We start from the raw sequence: 17,658 nt of genomic DNA, 5'->3' as shown, positions 1-17,658 counted from the left end.
GTGTACGTGGGTAAGCTGCTGGAGGAAACTCCTTACCCATGTCCTCCCCCCCCACACTCTTTCCTACCCCTCCACGTATCTCTGCTGTTCTCTATTCTTTAGTGCTACGTGGAGACCGTATTCTGCATTTCAGGTAGTTTTAATCATTCACTCCATGGGATATTTAGTGGTTGAACTCGCATTTCAACAATTCTTTTCTTATAGATGGAGAACGGAGAGGAGGTAGAAGTAGAAGAATTCTATGTAAAGTACAAAAACTTGTAAGTAAAATTATGGGTTTGATTATTTTCATTCAGTTTATGCAAATTCCAAATAGTTGTTGAAAACTAGATTTGTAAATGATGTAACTGTTACTACCCCACTTTTAAAACTACTAATATTTAGTCCAAGATAGCGGTAAATAAATAACAGGGAAATATCTTGAATTGGTGGTATTAGGTCTGGTAGTGTCTCTCATCTGTATTGTTTCCAAAATGAAATCTAGAGGTAAAATTGCTCTGCTATTAAATTTTAATTTAAGGCTCTAATTATGCATACTGGCTCATGAGCACGTATCTATGTAGTTGTATAGATCTAACTGCAACCATAGAGCTTTAATCTCTTAATGCGTCTGCAAACTAATCAAAAACAAACGTTAATGTTGTCTCAAAAACAAGATTTGTGTTCAGGAAAATGTTTTATTAAGATAAGAAACGAGATGGTTTCCAGTATTCCAACAGATAGCTGCCACTCCAAAAGAGGGATATAGTAGGGGTGTGAGCAGCAGGTTGTTTCACTTCTGGGCTCTGGAACTGCAATGCAATCAGTATTTAACATAAAATACTTAACTGCTGGATAAAGCGTGTTGTTCTTCTAGAGAAATAGAAAATCCTGTTTAATTTTGAAAACTTCCATATGAGGAACGGAAATTCACTTGAAGTGAGTTTCTTGCAGTTAGCTGCAAATAGTTGACTTCATTTTAAATATACTGCCAGGTTTTTACCCTTTCTACTATATCAGTTATTGTGTGATATTTAATAGCTTAATTGTGGTTTGTCTAGTTTTATTACATTGACATGTAATTTTATATTAACTCTTTGTGTCTTACTTCTTAGCAGTAAAACTTTATGACAGACTTTAAATTTATAAAGTGGGACTAGGCATTTTGGCAGAGATGCTGATTCTTATCTGAGGCTTAGTGTGTTCTTAAAGATGATATATTATAGAAGTGCAGTTATGAGGGTTTTTCTTTTCTTTCTATCAATGTTAAAATGTTAAGTGACTTGCATAGGATTTCTAATTATAGGACGATTCTCAAAAAATATAGTGTATAGTGTGATGGTATTTGACATACTTTAGCATTTACATACTTTTATTAACTTTTAAAACCCTACTCTTTGCTGGACTATAATGTTAAATAGTAACACTTGGGGAGTACGTCTTGTACTAATAATGTATATTTTGAATATGCCCAGCAAAAATCATTGTTAATCTGTGCCGCACACTAAATGCATGGAGTAAGTGTATGAGTTTCTATTTGGGTGGGAGTTATTTTTTATATACTGATGAATTTCTTCATTAATATGTGTATTAATAAGTGTAATTACTTCCAGTAAAGGTGACATATTAATAACTTGTATAATGAAGAAGATAGTGTCCAGTTTCCCAAGCATGACGCTACAATGTGCTTAAAAGATTTAACTGTACTAATAGGATGCATAGGCATATGCAAAGGAGGGACAGTTTTGAGTAATATTTTCTTTATTTCGTCTTCTAGTTCTTACCTTCACTGTCAGTGGGCATCTGTGGAAGAATTGGACAAAGACAAGAGAATTCAGCAGAAGATTAAGCGATTTAAGGCAAAGCAGGGCCAGAACAAATTCCTTTCAGAAGTACAACTTTTTTAAAACTTTTTTTTTAATGTTTAAATGTTAAATATTTACGGAATATACCTATGAATTCTTATTCTGTATGCAGGCAGAAGATTTTGAATAACAGGGCGAGATATCAGCGGTGTTTATTCTGGTGTGAAGTATAACCAGACTTGATTCCAATTCCTGCAAGTTTATGGAACTCAGGCGATTCTTCCTAACTTTATAATTTTTACTATAGCTTTGTTTCGTAAAGTAAATGGCTAGTTGTTCACGTTTGTAAACAGGAAGTTGCTTTGTCTTTCTGTTGTTTACTTGCTTAGGTCTTTGCCCTTGCAGTTTAGTGTGGAAACAGCGTAGTGATTCTCTTTAAGCAAACCATATGAGGCGCTAGCTGAAGTTCTGTAGAACATAAGAAAATACACGTGTGTAGAGGCTAGACAAATTCGCTTGTGGCATACTTTTAAAAAAAACTTGAGCAACCTGTCAGAATTGGGAATACCAGTAGGTTGACCTAGAATTCTTTCTTAACTATGAGCAATGACGTGAAAAGATACGCATACCTAAGACTGAGAGTGATTCTTGCTGAATCAGTACCTGCTCTGTCTTTTCAGGAGCTGATTATGCCAGAAAAACATACCACATTTTTGTGTTACGGACTGCTGCCTACTAGGGATTCTAAGCTTTTGATCATCTATCTAATTTCACTTGGAGCCATAAGCAGCAGTGTGACAGGAGTCCTATCAGTAATAAGACCAGATCTGCTAATTTGTGTCTCTGAAAGTTCACCTTTCAGCAAAATGCTGTCCTCTGAGAAAACACATGCTTTTGTGTTAATCTCTCTATTTATTTATTTATTTATTTATTTACTTATTTATTTATTTACATATTTACCTATCGTTATTGTTTATAATTCAAGATAAGCAAAACCTGGTAGGAAATTGAAAACTTCTGTAAAGTCACCCTGGGCTACTGATTAATTGCATCAGCTTGATATAGTTGGATAAAGTTTATGAGAATTCAGAGGCGGAGGAGTTGATATGCTATACTTTTAGGAGAGAGTATAGAAAGGCGTAAGGAGTATCTCTGTGAACACTTAAGTCAAAACATCCAAAGATGTTTTTGAGATTATTAGAAAATGAAGTGGCAGCTGTAAAGAATTAACTGCCTCTCATAATTCTAATGCCTAAGGAGCTAAGTTAAATTAACTTTTCAAGACTTCTGGTATTTTCATTTTTTTAAAGGAGTTAATAAACAAATGGAAATTTAGAAGAACGATCAATACAGTCTGTCATGCCATTAAGCTGTTTTTAATGTAAAATTTAACATCTGTGCTAAGGGAACAAGCCAGGAATTACATTTTTTTTAAATCTATTTCCAAGTGGATCATAATCTGTCGTAAGAACTTGGAGTTCTTGTTTAAGAAGAAGCTGTCATAACATACCTAGTTCTCACTCCTTTTGTCTACCTCTTCTACTGGAGTGGTTTTTAAAAGGTATAAAATCAAATGCGACACTTTTGTATACAAGTGAATCGCATAACTTGTTGAAGGGGTAAGAAAGTTGATAACAAATTGTGAATTTTGGAGAAGCTGTATATACATGTGCAGTTTCTTCTGTTTCTGGAGTAATAATCTCTGAATCTTGCTTGTAAAGCAATTAGACAATTCCTGTAGTTAAAATAATCTAAAGGCACTTAGTGCACAGGGCTCTAATTTCTTTATTGCAAGCTGTAGTTTTCAAGAATGCTAAATGCATTGCATGCCATAAGCCTTTCGATTGCTCATTAGTGAATTGTAATTTCACACTTCATTTAAAATATTCTTAAACATTCTCTCACAGTAAAAGGTTTCACACAGTAATTAAGAGGCCCAGTTAACAAAGTCTGAGAAGTCTGATTCCCTCACGGGGAATGATCTTGCTGAATTGTAGCATTTCAATTAACATGTTGAAGTTTGCCAAATATAAATTTTATGTCACCGTGACCCAAAATATTATTGCCTGGTGAAATACATAATAGTTTTCCTCCCTGGAAGGGCTGATAAAGATAGCTTTTATATTTTTACTTCTGTCCTTCAACAGATTGACGATGAGCTTTTTAATCCAGATTACGTGGAAGTTGATCGAATCATGGATTTTTCACGTAGCACAGATGATAATGGAGAGGTAAAGAGAAATTTCAGTGCACTTGTAGTCATATAGACGTTGTATTTAGAACTGATTATTTACGAATGTGAATATATTAAAACGTTTTTGAAGCTACTAGTCTGTGTGTGTGTAAAACAGGAAATCACGTGAGGAAACATTGACTAGTATAGCGGTTTTCTTAGAGTGAAGGATTTTAAGTGAGAACTCCAAACAAAACATCTATGAAAACCTCTATTAAAAAACTAAACAAAAATACCCTGCTGTGTAGATCTAACATATTCCGTAATGCTGCAGAGGTACAATGTCCATGCAGGTAGTAGAGAATTTAAAGGAAAATTTCAGCAGTCTTAGCTTAAACGTATGTTAATGTCTAGCCTATTATGACATTGTTATTTATGCTATCTATATAGACCTGCAGAAGAGGTCGCAAATTGACTGTTCCTTGATTTTTATGACGTGTTCTTTAGAACAAGATCACTTTGTCTTCTAGGGGACTCCTTTGTGATCTTGGGAGAATAGAAAGCTTTATTGGCAATATCAATGTTTCTAGGTCACTCTGCCTGCGAACGATGGTGTTTAGGTTGCCTGTTGGGAAGTTTCTGATGACATTAACAGGAAGAAAACAGCTGACTATTTAAATACTTAGTAAAGCAGAGAAACTTTTTGCAGTTGGTGAACAAATTCTGTTTTGTTCTAAAGTTTTGGTTTTCTCTTAGTGATTTCAAATGTAGCTTTGTGCTCGTCTTGTTGGTGAACCTGTGTTCTAATCTTATTTCATTGTGTTGTCAAGATGTCAGTCTGCTGTTTGCTTATCCTCCTGGCTGACTGCAGACATTTACGTCTATTAATACATTTTAAATTGTATCTAGCCTGCAGATCTCCTGTAAAAATGATTGCACGTTTATTGTTTTAAATTGTAATCTAATTTTATTTTTATCTTAACAAAGCCTGTAACTCATTATCTGGTGAAGTGGTGTTCGCTTCCTTATGAAGACAGCACTTGGGAGCTAAAGCAAGACATCGACCAAGCTAAGATCGAAGAATTTGAGAAACTGATGTCTAGGGAGCCAGAAATGGAGCGTGTGGTAAGAATTGGCTCCATATAGGGGATTTTATTTGAAAATAGTAAAGTGATGTGGTCTTTCAGAAACCACTAATGGGATTTGCTGTATTTGAAACAGGAGCGACCTCCTGCCGATGAGTGGAAGAAATCAGAGAGTTCCAGGGAGTATAAAAACAATAACAAACTCAGGGAATACCAGTTGGAGGGAGTAAACTGGCTTCTTTTCAATTGGTACAACACGTACGTAAAATACTGCTTACTGCTGAATCTTGCTTTGGAAAAGCTTTTATAGTTTGTATACGATGTTAACCTTTTAAAAGTGGTCTTTTAAAGTGAGACTGTAGAATTATTTAAATACCCCTCCTCTCCCCCTCCCCCCCCCCCGGCAGGAGTTTACAAACTAATTTTTGGCGCGTAACATTGTTACATAAAATGTAAATATGTGACAAGTGCTTTTGTGTGTATATTTTTTCGTGTATACCCCTACTGTTTTCCCTCATCTTGTGACCTTGAGAGACGTGCATAAAGTAGATATATCTATGTTCGTTGCATCACAAATCATAACATTTATTTAAAATATCAAAACATTAAGGTCTCTTTAGGATATCAACTTATTGTTCTAGAAAATTCTGGTTTACTCAGTTCACCTTCTAATGTACTTTTACTCTATGTATTGTATGCTAGGAATAAATCATGTAAGACTGTTTTCATTATTGTTTTCAGACGAAACTGCATTTTAGCAGATGAAATGGGGTTGGGAAAGACTATCCAGTCCATTACGTTTCTCTATGAGATATATTTGAAAGGAATCCATGGTCCTTTCTTGGTTATTGCACCATTGTCCACAATTCCCAACTGGGAAAGGGAGTTCCGCACCTGGACAGAGTTGAATGTGGTTGTGTATCATGGGAGCCAAGCAAGCCGACGGACCATTCAACTGTATGAAATGTATTTCAAAGATCCACAGGTAAAGGCTATTTATTTATTTATTTATCTACGTATTTATTTTGTATATGTTTTAGTGTCATTAATTAGTCTTAGGTTACAAGCATTGGCTTCAGCTGATAGTGAAAGTATGTGTATTAATAGAGAGAGAGGGGTTTTAATAGTTGCCATGAGGCTGGTTAGAAATGGAGGAGGACCAGGAGTTGCTAGAATTTTGACTTGTGCAAGCATTTTGTTATTTTGCGTTCATGAGAAGAGCTGGCAGAAAAGATTCCTAATGGTGAAAATATTTTAATTAGAACTAAGCTTAAAAATTAATCTTTGCCTACCGTTCCAGGAAAAGACCAGCACTGAACTTGTTGATGCTTCTTTATCAAATTGTGTCAATCAGATATATTTTGAGTGTGTGTTACTGCACCCATGTTGAGGAGCTCTTTATGAGAGAAGGCAAACAACCACAGAAAAATAATTTGGGATAGAAACAGAAAATTAGCTGGAAAACTGGAGCCATAGGGAGCAACAAATCTCTACACTTAAACGCGTAGCTTTGCTCAGAATACGTGAACAGGAGCGGGGGAAAAAAATACGTGCACCTGTTGAACATTATTTCAAGATATAACATAATCCTGCTCACTAAAAGAAAATAAAACTGAAGTTCAATCTGATTTGATATATAGTGGGGTAATATTTCCAACAGGGCTTAAAGAAGTGATAGTGGTGAATTCATATATTTAGATTTTCTGTAAAGCATTTGATTTTATGCCACTAGATATTTTGATTAATAAACTAGAATGATATAAAATCAATATGGCACACATTAAGTGGATTTAAAACTAGCTAACTGATATTTCTAAATGTAATTTTCAATGAGAAATGATTTGCATTTCCATTGTGGCTCTTCAGGGATTGGTTCTTGTCCATGAGCTATATAACACTTTTATCAATGACCTGAAAGAAAACATAAAATCATTACTGGGGAAGTTTTCAAATTACACAAAGATGGGGAGAGTGGTAAATGATGGAGACAGTTCATGGATACAGAGTAAGCTGTATTACTTAATAAACTGGATCCAAACTAACAAGAATCAGTATAGCTAAATATAGGGCTATCTGTGGACGAGGAAGGGAGACCGTTCTTATAGCAGGGAGAAGCAGCACTGTTCTGGGAAGGCTGTAAGACAAACGCAGATCCTTTTGTGTCGTGACACAACTGGTTAAACATGAGTTCATACTGTGAGGCTGTGGTTAGTTAAAAGGGCTAGTGCAATGCATGTGTGTAGGAGGAAAGAAGTCTTTATTAAGATTAGAAAATCATAGCGTTCTTCTGTCACTAATGTAGCGGGTAGACCAGTTCTGTACAGCTTTCACATCCGTGCCTCAAGAAGAGTGTTGAAATACCAGTCCTTAAAGCAAAGCTATGAGGATGGTTGCAAGACAGAAAGTACTCCCTTTAAAAGGAAAGAGTTGAGTGTTATGTGTTTTGAAGATGACAACTGTGGCACAAGTTGACATACCATCAGAGCAAACAGAAATAGAATCAGGTTCTTAAATCTAGTAGAAAAATATGTAGTTACTTCTGGCGGCCAGAAGTTAGGTATGTTAGGCCTAGAAAATAACCATTTTCTCAGCAATTTCTCAAGGAAACTTTCAAATTGAAATAATTTACTGTTGTAAAAGATGTTTGTTGGAATAACAGTTACTGCACTGAAGCCCAATGGCTTGTATTACTTATGCTAAGTGTGATTTTTATCCATGTGGGCATATGCATAAATGAACTGGAATTGTTTTGTTTGTTTTTAAAATTATTTCTTATCTGAGAGGTATAATATTTTGTATTAAGTTGTTGCGTAAGCACAAACTGCTGTATTCGTTTCCATTATACTGAAATGCTTCCTATGTTAAAAATGTGTATTTGTTTATTTAAACAGTGCTTTCTCTCAGTATGATCCCCGTTGGGTGTAGTAGTTGCATAGCTGTGAGACTTCCATGGCAGCATGAAACTTAAGGGAACCTTTTCAGAAAAAGCCCATTTACTGTGCAGATACTTGGTGTTATTTTGGCAGTATCACTGTGTTGGTCTAAGGGCTAATTGCTGCAGAAAGATTTTTCTTTTTTCTTCTTCTCTGCCACTACCTGTTCTTAACTCTTCTCTTGCAAAGCCTGTGGCAATCATTTGCCCACCTAGCGAGTAATGGCAAAGCACTCATGGCACAGAAAAGCAAATCATTTTCTGCAAGTTTTGCTCCCTGAAGTGGCCTATGGTGAGAGTAGGGCAGTTGTCACAGTTGAGGATAAAGCAGGAATGGAGTGAACTGTTTGTTTTGATGGCAGTTGGCTGTAGATGATCATGCAATTGTACCATGTTGTGTATTCCGTTCTCTGCAAGACTGTGTGAACTGTGAAATGCATGGGGGGAAGCGAGTCGGGGTAACAGTCTGCGTGTTCTGACGCTACATCCCTATGCAGTGTTCGGTCTAGCATCCTCCACAGCGCCATCAGTGGGCGCAGGATAGGGGGATAAGGGAGAGAAAGAAAGCAGGTTTTAGCAGTATTATTTCTAGTCCCCTAGCCAAATATCAGCAACCCAGACATCAGCATCTTTGACAGTTTAGTCCTTACCGTGAAAAGAAGCCTCTCAAGCTGAGCAGTTTCTCAAAAAGACAGTTCAGTATTCTCAAAGTCTGAGCGGCTTTAAAGGACGATGATAAGAAAATATGCCTAAGAAGCACCAGCCCCATCTCCAGTAGTGTGGTTTTCAGAGTCAATGCTGTTAACCAGAGGCAAAGTGTTGTGAAAACCCGGACAACAACCAGCAGCAAAATACAGTTCTTCACTGGTGCAACTTTGACACTAAGGGATACTGTGCTACCAGAAACGTTCCCCCAAAATCCCTTTCTAGTATCTTGGCAGTAATATCTTGACAGTAATATCTGGCTCGTGAGAAGATCACAGGATCTCATTTTGCTGGCCTTTCAAGTTACCCACTTAGTATATCTTCATCTGCTATTTGTTAATTAATAACTTTTTTTCCCTGTGAGAAGATGAATGTTTCTGGAATATGCCACATTAAAGCGCTGTTGAGCAGATCATTGCTTCTTGTGAAGTACTGTTGACGTGCCTACATAGATTTAATGGAGAGTTCAGGAGATCAGGTTTTCCGGTCATGGGATTAGGGCAGTAGCCAACTGTGATCTTCACAATTTTGAGAGGCTATTATATAAAGGTCACTTATAAAAGGGTACAGCCTTGCACATATTTTGAAGGAAAAATGGTCACTTTACTGTAAAATATGTTTGTTTTGAAATTTATTCAATGTGCAACCCACAAGATATTCTACATTTTCCAAGCTGGGCTGGCTTTTAACTTGTATGAGGCCTGTCCTTACAGAGACAGTGTGTCTGTGCAGACCCAGTGCCGCTTGAGACAGCAAGTTACGTTTTGTTTCTTTGAGCAAGATTGGGAAGAAATGTGACAGAAGATAGCAGAAAGATGTTCATTTCATAAACTTTGAACTTTATTCAGGGTTTTTCTGAAACAGAATTTTAGTATCAGCAATGAAAAAGAAGATCCTCAGCTCACCATATAAGTAGTGAGGGTGATGCCAGACACAAGCTAAATCATGCCGTGGAACTCTTCTTAAAAAAAAAAAAAAAAAAATTTACAAAACTATCGGGTACACATATGCAAAGGCATACATTCTCCAATTATGAATTCAGAGATTTGCTTCTCTTCAGAACTATTTACTGGAACTGTAGGTGCTCTGGATACCTGCTGTCAATCAAGAAGAAATTACTATTTATTGGGAACAAAATATTTTAATATTCAGCAAATTGAAGCTTTAACATACCTTTGGCTTATTTGGTTGTTTGGAAGGATTGTCACAATTATACTAGCGCTGTGAAATTTTAATTCAAAAGAAAAAGCTAATTCTCTGGACAAAGTCTGCAGTTGCATATTGTAGCAAGACAATAACGGTTCACAGCGTTAGTGTAATCCATACGTATTATGGATGAAGTACTTGCATAGCATTTTTGTAATAAATTTGCAGTGATTATGTGGTTCTTTTTACAGGATTGAAGAACATGGCTAACATGAAGTAAACTTACTTGTGTCCTTTATTGAGCCAGTGACAGTGACTTCATTTACTTAAAGTATCTTACTCGTTGTTCTTGGTTTTTTTTTTTTTTTTTTTAAAGTATATTTTGAAGAGGAAACAAATCTACTTCCTTTCCTTCCAGCAACTTAACTTTAGTTTTTACTGTTCTTTTTAGGGTCGTGTGATAAAAGGATCCTACAAGTTTCATGCCATTATCACAACATTTGAAATGATTCTGACCGACTGCCCTGAGCTGCGTAACATTCCATGGCGTTGTGTGGTAATCGATGAGGCCCACCGGCTGAAAAACAGGAACTGTAAGCTTTTGGAAGGACTCAAGATGATGGATCTGGTCAGTGTGTACATCGCCTACCTTTGCATTTTCTGTATTCCTGGTTTTACGGCTTCATCAAAAATTAAAATAAAAGCTTTTATTCTCAAGCATCACATGCTAAGAAGACTGAGAAAACGCACATGATAGTCTTTAATATATCTGGAAGCCTATTCATACCTTGAATTTTGGAGAGTTGATATTTCATCAGGCTCTTCGCTCTTTTAAAAATAGAGAGGGAAAAATAATTATTTCTCTGGAATCCTACTTTCTATCTCTTTTATTTTACTTACCTTTAAAATCATTTATCCTCTATATTCCTAGCTTTCCATTTATTTTAAAGTGTACTTAATAATGTTATTAAGTGATCAATTACCGGTGTGAGACTTAAGCTGCTCTGAGTTAACGTTAACCCTAATATTAGTTTGTTGTGTAGCTGTAAGGAAGTTCTGTTAGACAGAAAGGAGGAAAGCAAGGGGGTAAAAAAGGAAGAGAAAGGTGAGTTGCATTCTGATGCCTCTATAAATATATATTATGCTATATGCACAATATATAAGAAAAATAAGAAGATACTTTTATAAAAGCATTTATCATTAAAAAGGCAAAACGAATTCTTTTTGTCTTAAAAAAGTGAAAGGAACCCAGTCACGCTAAATTAACATCTGGAACTCAGACCCTCCTATTTCTGATAATAGAGGCATGAACGTTAACTTACACAAGCATACGTGACCTATAAGTCACCTTTAGTTTCTATTTCCTTGTCTATTAAATAATACTTTTCTCAAAGTAGTCTTGAGACTTAATGAGTGAAAGTTTGTAAAAATGCTGTATGCGATGTACTGTTATGGTGGCTAACAGAGGAAAGATGAGCTTATAGTAATGGCTGTAGATGGAGATAATATGGGACTTCTCACTTCTTGTTCTACTACTAAACTTGTGTTTGACCTTGGGCAAGTCACTTAATCTCTCTGGGCCCCTTGTGTCGTAAGGAAACAATACTCTTCTTCCTTCTTTTTCTGTGAATTTATATGGTAAAGTCTTCTGCAAAGAGATGTATTTTACTTTTTCAGTGACTTAACAGAACAGGACCTCAGGTTTTAATGGGCTTCTTGGATACGATTTTATTAATGTCTGCTTTTTCCAATTGCTAATCCATGAATAATAGGCAAAACTGTTTTAAGAAAAATTAAAATTTTAAAAACACTTTTAGAGATTACTTGTGAAGATTTTAAAGCAATATGTAACATTTCCTCTTGTTTCTACCAGTCTCATGCTTTGTTGTATGTAGCTAGAGAGTAAGACTCTGGTCCACGTTTCCTGTGTTAGGAATTTACATCTACCCTAAAGAGATTCATATATTGAGATCTACTGGAAGTATAGTTAATGGGTTTATAGTGGGTTTATACTGGAAGTGATGGGGTAAGCGCAGCTGTTAGCCTTCATTTAAAGTTTGTTGCATTTGTGAAGGTGCTGGGACATTGCAGGTCAGTAAAATCTCTTCTTGGTCCTCCTTCTGGAGGACTTTCTGAAGATGCTTAGGTGTTGAAGTATTTTCTAGGTGATGTGTGAAGGCAGGCCAGAATATTAGCTACAAATGTCTTAAAAAGAGCTGTATGTAAGTAGTTAGAGGAAGAGGAGGGGAAGCGAACAAGGATATATAGGAAGAAAAATATAAGAATTTTGTGTATTTCACTGTTGAAAATAAATCAGGCAGATTACTAGACAACTGCTTAATCTTGCAGGAACATAAAGTGCTGCTAACTGGAACCCCATTGCAAAATACAGTGGAAGAGCTATTTAGCTTGCTTCACTTCTTGGAACCAGGTCGGTTCCCATCAGAAACCACGTTCATGCAAGAATTTGGTGATTTGAAAACTGAAGAACAGGTAAAGTGCTCCTGCCCGTTTTCTTTTCTACTTAGGTATTGTGAATTTAACCATTCTGTCATATCTGAGTTTTACTACTTGTTTTTACAAGTAATAAAAGTAAAAAAAGAACATGGATTCTTTTTCGAAGAATTTTGAAGAATTTCTCTGTATTGTGTTTATTTTTGCTTTGTTGAGATTTTTTGCCTTTGACCAAAAGTCATTTTGTCTTGTCACTGTTTTTGATCCTTTGTTGTTTAGTCATGCAGAAATGAGGAAAGTTCCCTTTATTAAAATGTGATGCTTTCAAACTGGGGGGAGGGGATTCTTATAAGGTTGGACGGAAATAGTTTTTAAATTCTTTGTCCATGAGTATCAGTATAGGAATGAGGGAACTATCCTCTGTAAGTTCTGTGGAGTTAATATCGGGAGTTTGCATTATTTGCAGGCAATTCTATCTTGGTTATGTCTGAAAATTCCAGTTCTGATATTTCTAACTTTGGAGTGCGCACATTTGTGATCTTAACTTTTTGAGAGTAACTCTTGTATAGATAACAATGTACATTTAAAAAAACACCTGCCCTCCCTGCCTTGCTCCCACCTTTCTGGAAAACCATAGCATGTCCTGGGGGAATTGCTGGATATGTTTCTACAGATTACGCGGACAGTTGTCTGTCAGTCTGCCTGGACTCTGAGTTGATTGGAAGTGTGCCAACTGTGATCCAGAAGCCGTGTAGGTCATGTTAATAAAGTGTTTGAGCTGCAGTTAATATATCCTAACTCTCAGCATGGCTTGTGTCTGGCCAGCTCAAAATGTCAGCTGGACAGAACTGGAAATTTGTGAAGCCAGACCTGTAGATATAACTAAAATAATGTCATCAGCCACCAGCTTTTGGAAGAAATGCCTTTTGTGTGGACGTACCACTAGATGTTTGGGAATTTTGATTTATCTTTAAAACGATGGGAGAAGATTACGTGTGAGTGACTTAGATTTTCTCCTTTGTTCCTTGCAATCCTATTCCATGTATGTTTGGGTTTTTTTCCCCCATTCCTTACCCTCTGTACTAATTTATCTCCTTTCTCTTGAAGTTGCTTTATTACTATGAGAATGATAAGAATTCAGGATAAAGTGTCTTTTGTTCTTGGTTTTGCTATACAGCAACCTAGCAGGAGATGATGACCAATTTCAGGGCAAATAATGGTCAACTCTTCAACTTTGAGCTACTTCATGCTCTGAGAGGCAGAACCTAAAAAAAAAAAAAAGGAAAAAAAAAGGAAAAAAAAAGAAATGCCAATCTCTATTTAAAAAAAACTATAAGTTATATATTTGACCTTCTTTTATTTAAGAGACTTTACAAAGACTTGGCAACTTTGATCTAATTTTATGGAACGAAAGCAAACATCTTTAAAGTATATGCTGCAAAACCTGAAAATTTCTCAGCAGTGTTTTTAAAATTTTCCAAAATAAAATGTTTTCCTCTTGAGAACAGGGCTTAAAAAGTTTAGTACTTCAGTGGATCTCAAAACTAAGGAAAAAAGAAAAGAGCTATAGAAGCAGGTGAAGAGGGAAAACAACATAAATCACTCTTTTTTTTTAGCAGATAAAGCTTAACTGCAAAACTTGATCTTATTGACAACAAATTGCTCATCTACCTACCTTTGGAGTTACCTCTTCAGGGCTGGTGTGCCGTAATGACCTTGTCTGGAAGGATCATGTTAAGTGACAACTGTTTAATAGCGCTCACTAACCAGAAATGATACACTAATAATTAACTTCAGTAATGTATTTGTATATGTCACTGACTTAATAAGGAAAGTTCAGTCTCTAGGTCGCTGAGGAAAGATCTTACAAATGCTGTCTACCTGTTGTCTGTGGTAGAAAATACAGAAGGATTTCAGAATTAAAGAAATTTTTTTAAAAAATAGAAAATAGAAAAAGAAGCATTTGAAGCCTTACAGTTGTAATTCAGTTATTTATTAACATATGTTTCCTAGGTGCAAAAACTCCAAGCTATTTTGAAGCCGATGATGCTGAGACGTCTCAAGGAAGATGTAGAAAAGAATCTGGCCCCCAAAGAGGAAACTATCATTGAAGTTGAGCTGACAAATATTCAGAAGAAATATTATCGTGCTATTCTTGAAAAGAATTTCACGTTTCTTTCCAAGGGTGGAGGGCAGGCAAATGTACCTAATCTTTTAAACACTATGATGGAACTAAGAAAATGCTGCAATCATCCGTACCTTATTAATGGTAGGCCTTCTATTTTTCTCCTCATCCGAAAAATGATTGTAAGGAGGTTCAGCATGTTAGAAATTCTGCTCTGATGACTCCAGAGAGAGAGTCCTTTTTTTTTCTTTTCATAAAATTCATATGATAAAAGCAGGGTAGATGATTGCGTGAATATATTGTAAGTCTTTTCAAAATTTTTGAGAAGTAGAATAGTAACATAACCCTTTAGGTTCTCCTGGGTTTGGAGATCTACTAGTTAAGACAGTATTGGTATTCAAAACACACGTGCTGCTTCCCCCTCCCCCCCCCCCCCCCAAGGTTTCCTAGCCCTGGCAGAGAGAGAGAGAGAGAGAGAGAAATGTTATTGAGTTTTTCTTTATTTTCTTTCTGACAAACATGACTTCAGTTGTTGTCGTGCAGGATGTTGAATGCTACTGTAAAAAGTGCCATTTTTTCCTTCAAAGCCATAGTTAGGTACTTCTTATTTTTTTAGCCATAGAGTATTATGAAGCAGTAACTTATAATTTCTCAATAAGAGTTTTTCAGTAAGAAATGATGATAGGCATGCTTTTATGGCCAAGTATTTTCAGTTCATTTTCTTAGTTTAACAAGTGAGAAAATGACTTGCATGTATGACATAATCGATTTTAATTGCAAATGCTCTGTTTCAGTGTGATGCTATTGGTTTTAGATCAAGGTTAACTTGATCTAAAGTTAACTACTAAAGCAACTGCTACATGAAGAACCAGTTCAATGCAAAACATAGCTAACTTTAGCTAGCTGAAGTATACTACGCTCTGTGTTTAGGTTAAATCAAGTCTTCCATTTGCGAACATAACACAAACCTTCATAAAGGCATCCTGCTGGTTTCTTGTTTCCTGGCTCCTCTTCCTTGAAGAGCCAGGCTCTTCTTCCTATATGATTTCTGCTGTGCTTGATTTAATGCTGATTATAAGGTTTCTGCTCAAAAGCTGTTTTGTTCAGGAGCCGTACATGATGACTACTACTTTTTTTTTTTTTTTTAATTGTATGACTTCCATATTGCTGTGCTTAAGTTTTTTTTTTTTCCTTGCTGTATTTTTTTAACTGGAGACAAAATGCTTAAACTGATTCACCAAATAACACCTGGTTATTATTCCATGCACAAGTAATTATTCTAAAGACATGACATTGTTACTCCAAAGTACTTGAAGCCAACCATGCCGGAGGGCTGCATTGCAGCTCAGATGAGTTTACAGTAAAGTAGCTTTGTGGTTCTGGTAGAGATTTTTTTTTGTTTGTGGGCTCTTTGTTTTGTTTTAAGTTAATCTGTTATATAAATGAGGTTACCACAAAAAATGTTCAGGGTGTTCAGGTTATGAGCTTCTGAAATGGATGCTTTTTACATTCCTTGGTTTTCAACAAATATTAATCCATCCTTTTAGTTTCTTTATTTCTTGTTTGCTACAAAGGAAAAAAGTGAATGTCTTGCTGCTACTTTATTTTGTCAAATAGAGTTCAGAAGTAGAGCTTGCAGTGTTGCCTTACATCAGTGTGGTTTTCTGCTGTTTGCTTGGTTTTTTGTTTTTTGGGGTTTTTTTCCCTCCTTACAAATCTTTTATCATTTAGTGTCTGTAAGACTGCTGAAGTCTAGTAGCTGTATAGGAAATTTTTGGATGACTATTTCTTAACTATAGCTTTTTGTTGGGGAAGGAAATGTAGAAAATATGAACCTAAGTGCTTTTTTTTACTTTCCCTTTTTGTTTGGGGGGCTGGGGGGGAAGGGGAGATCTTCTGAGAGCTTTTGGCTTTATAACATCTTTGTGACTTTCATCAACATGGTGGGTGGGTGAAGCCTTCAGGTTAGGTGGGGGGGGGGAAATAAATAAATCCTGACTGTTATGGAGGATGGGCCTTAGCAAATAAGTTCTTCGTAGTTCTAGGACAGAAAATACTCTGATGTTCTGTAATTGTCTGAGCATCGGGTTTTGTCCTGTTGATCAATAATTAACATCTTCATACTTTAAAGTGATGACACAAGCTTATTGTAGTTCTGTCAAGAGATCTTGCAGTGGCAACACGTGACATTGCAATAGTGTTCTCCTGCAGAATGATATTTTGCTATGGCAAGTTCTCAAGACTTTACTACTTTTATAAAGGTTTTTCTGAATCCCTCTCATTTTCTTTGACATTTACAGGCCTTGTGAGCAAGCACTAACGCATGTGTATTAGAATATACCTTTTTACATTATATGTTTTGTATTGAATAAAAGTTAAAAATAAGTTTTAAGGAAGTCTTTTAGATCATCTTCAGTTAAGAAGTGTAGAAGGTTGTAAGACAGAAGTAGTATGGTAGGAGTTGAATAGCTTGGGGGGGTGGGGAGTGTTCTTGATGGGCACATCTGTTCTGGGACGTAGGGTGGGGGGAAAGGCTGGCTTGCAGAAACTGATTTGGAGTGAGCTGGACGAGGCATCGTCTGTTGTTTTTCTCAGAACTGGAGTCCTCAGTTTTCCCTAGCAACCATTCTCAAGTTGTACCTCTTTTCCTGACTTGGAGGGCCAGCAGTGGAGAGTTGCGCTGCACTTAGCCGTGCTGTGGCATTGGACATTGGAAGGGTTTCTTATGCTGTCTTGAGCCCCAGAATTCCCTCTTAATTTAGAGTGGGAGTGGGAGTTTTCCTGATGGATCGACCGCACATTCTCAGACATCTTCCTTTCATCTGCTAATAAAAATTGGATAGGGTAGGAACCAGCGTTACAGACATACGGTTACTACATCAGGTATGTTTGGGGTAACAGGATACTCAGTGTTCATCACTTAATTGCAACCAAAGTAGAGATGGAAAAGACAGGGCGGTCTTTTTACAGGGTTTAGCTAGCATTATTGAATGAGCAAATTTTTAGCGGGTTGTGGTCCATTATGGAAGTGGGTCTTGCTGAGACCAAGCTCTGATTCACCTTTCGTTAGATCTATTTGTAGATTTGTTGTGGTGTGGTTGGTTTAGGTAGTTTGCTTCCGCAGATGCTGAGTTTGCATGCTGATTTACTTTATAATAGCTTAAATTTGGGTATCACAGTTGGGTAAGAAATAAATTATGTAAGCAAGGAAGACCACTGTAGTTCTGAGATATTTGAAAGCCTGCTATATACTG

At 36.4% G+C, this 17,658-nt stretch overlaps 1 protein-coding gene across 5 annotated transcripts in view; it reads left to right on the top strand.

Moving 5' to 3' along the window:
• CHD7 (chromodomain helicase DNA binding protein 7) overlaps positions 1 to 17,658 on the top strand; it is a 132,475-nt gene that overhangs the window by 92,629 nt on the left and 22,188 nt on the right. For all 5 annotated transcript variants that reach the window (XM_068932626.1, XM_068932629.1, XM_068932627.1 and 2 more), the window contains 9 exons: positions 205 to 260; positions 1,757 to 1,871; positions 3,932 to 4,015; positions 4,945 to 5,082; positions 5,179 to 5,300; positions 5,784 to 6,027; positions 10,277 to 10,453; positions 12,175 to 12,318; positions 14,293 to 14,548. In XM_068932626.1, coding sequence (XP_068788727.1) covers positions 205 to 260; positions 1,757 to 1,871; positions 3,932 to 4,015; positions 4,945 to 5,082; positions 5,179 to 5,300; positions 5,784 to 6,027; positions 10,277 to 10,453; positions 12,175 to 12,318; positions 14,293 to 14,548 — 1,336 coding nt within the window. The remainder of the gene's footprint in view (positions 1 to 204; positions 261 to 1,756; positions 1,872 to 3,931; positions 4,016 to 4,944; positions 5,083 to 5,178; positions 5,301 to 5,783; positions 6,028 to 10,276; positions 10,454 to 12,174; positions 12,319 to 14,292; positions 14,549 to 17,658) is intronic.

This window comes from Struthio camelus, chromosome 2, assembly GCF_040807025.1.
Source record: "Struthio camelus isolate bStrCam1 chromosome 2, bStrCam1.hap1, whole genome shotgun sequence".
NCBI classification, from domain to species: Eukaryota; Metazoa; Chordata; class Aves; order Struthioniformes; family Struthionidae; genus Struthio; species Struthio camelus.
This window is presented reverse-complemented; position numbering and strand designations above follow the sequence as displayed.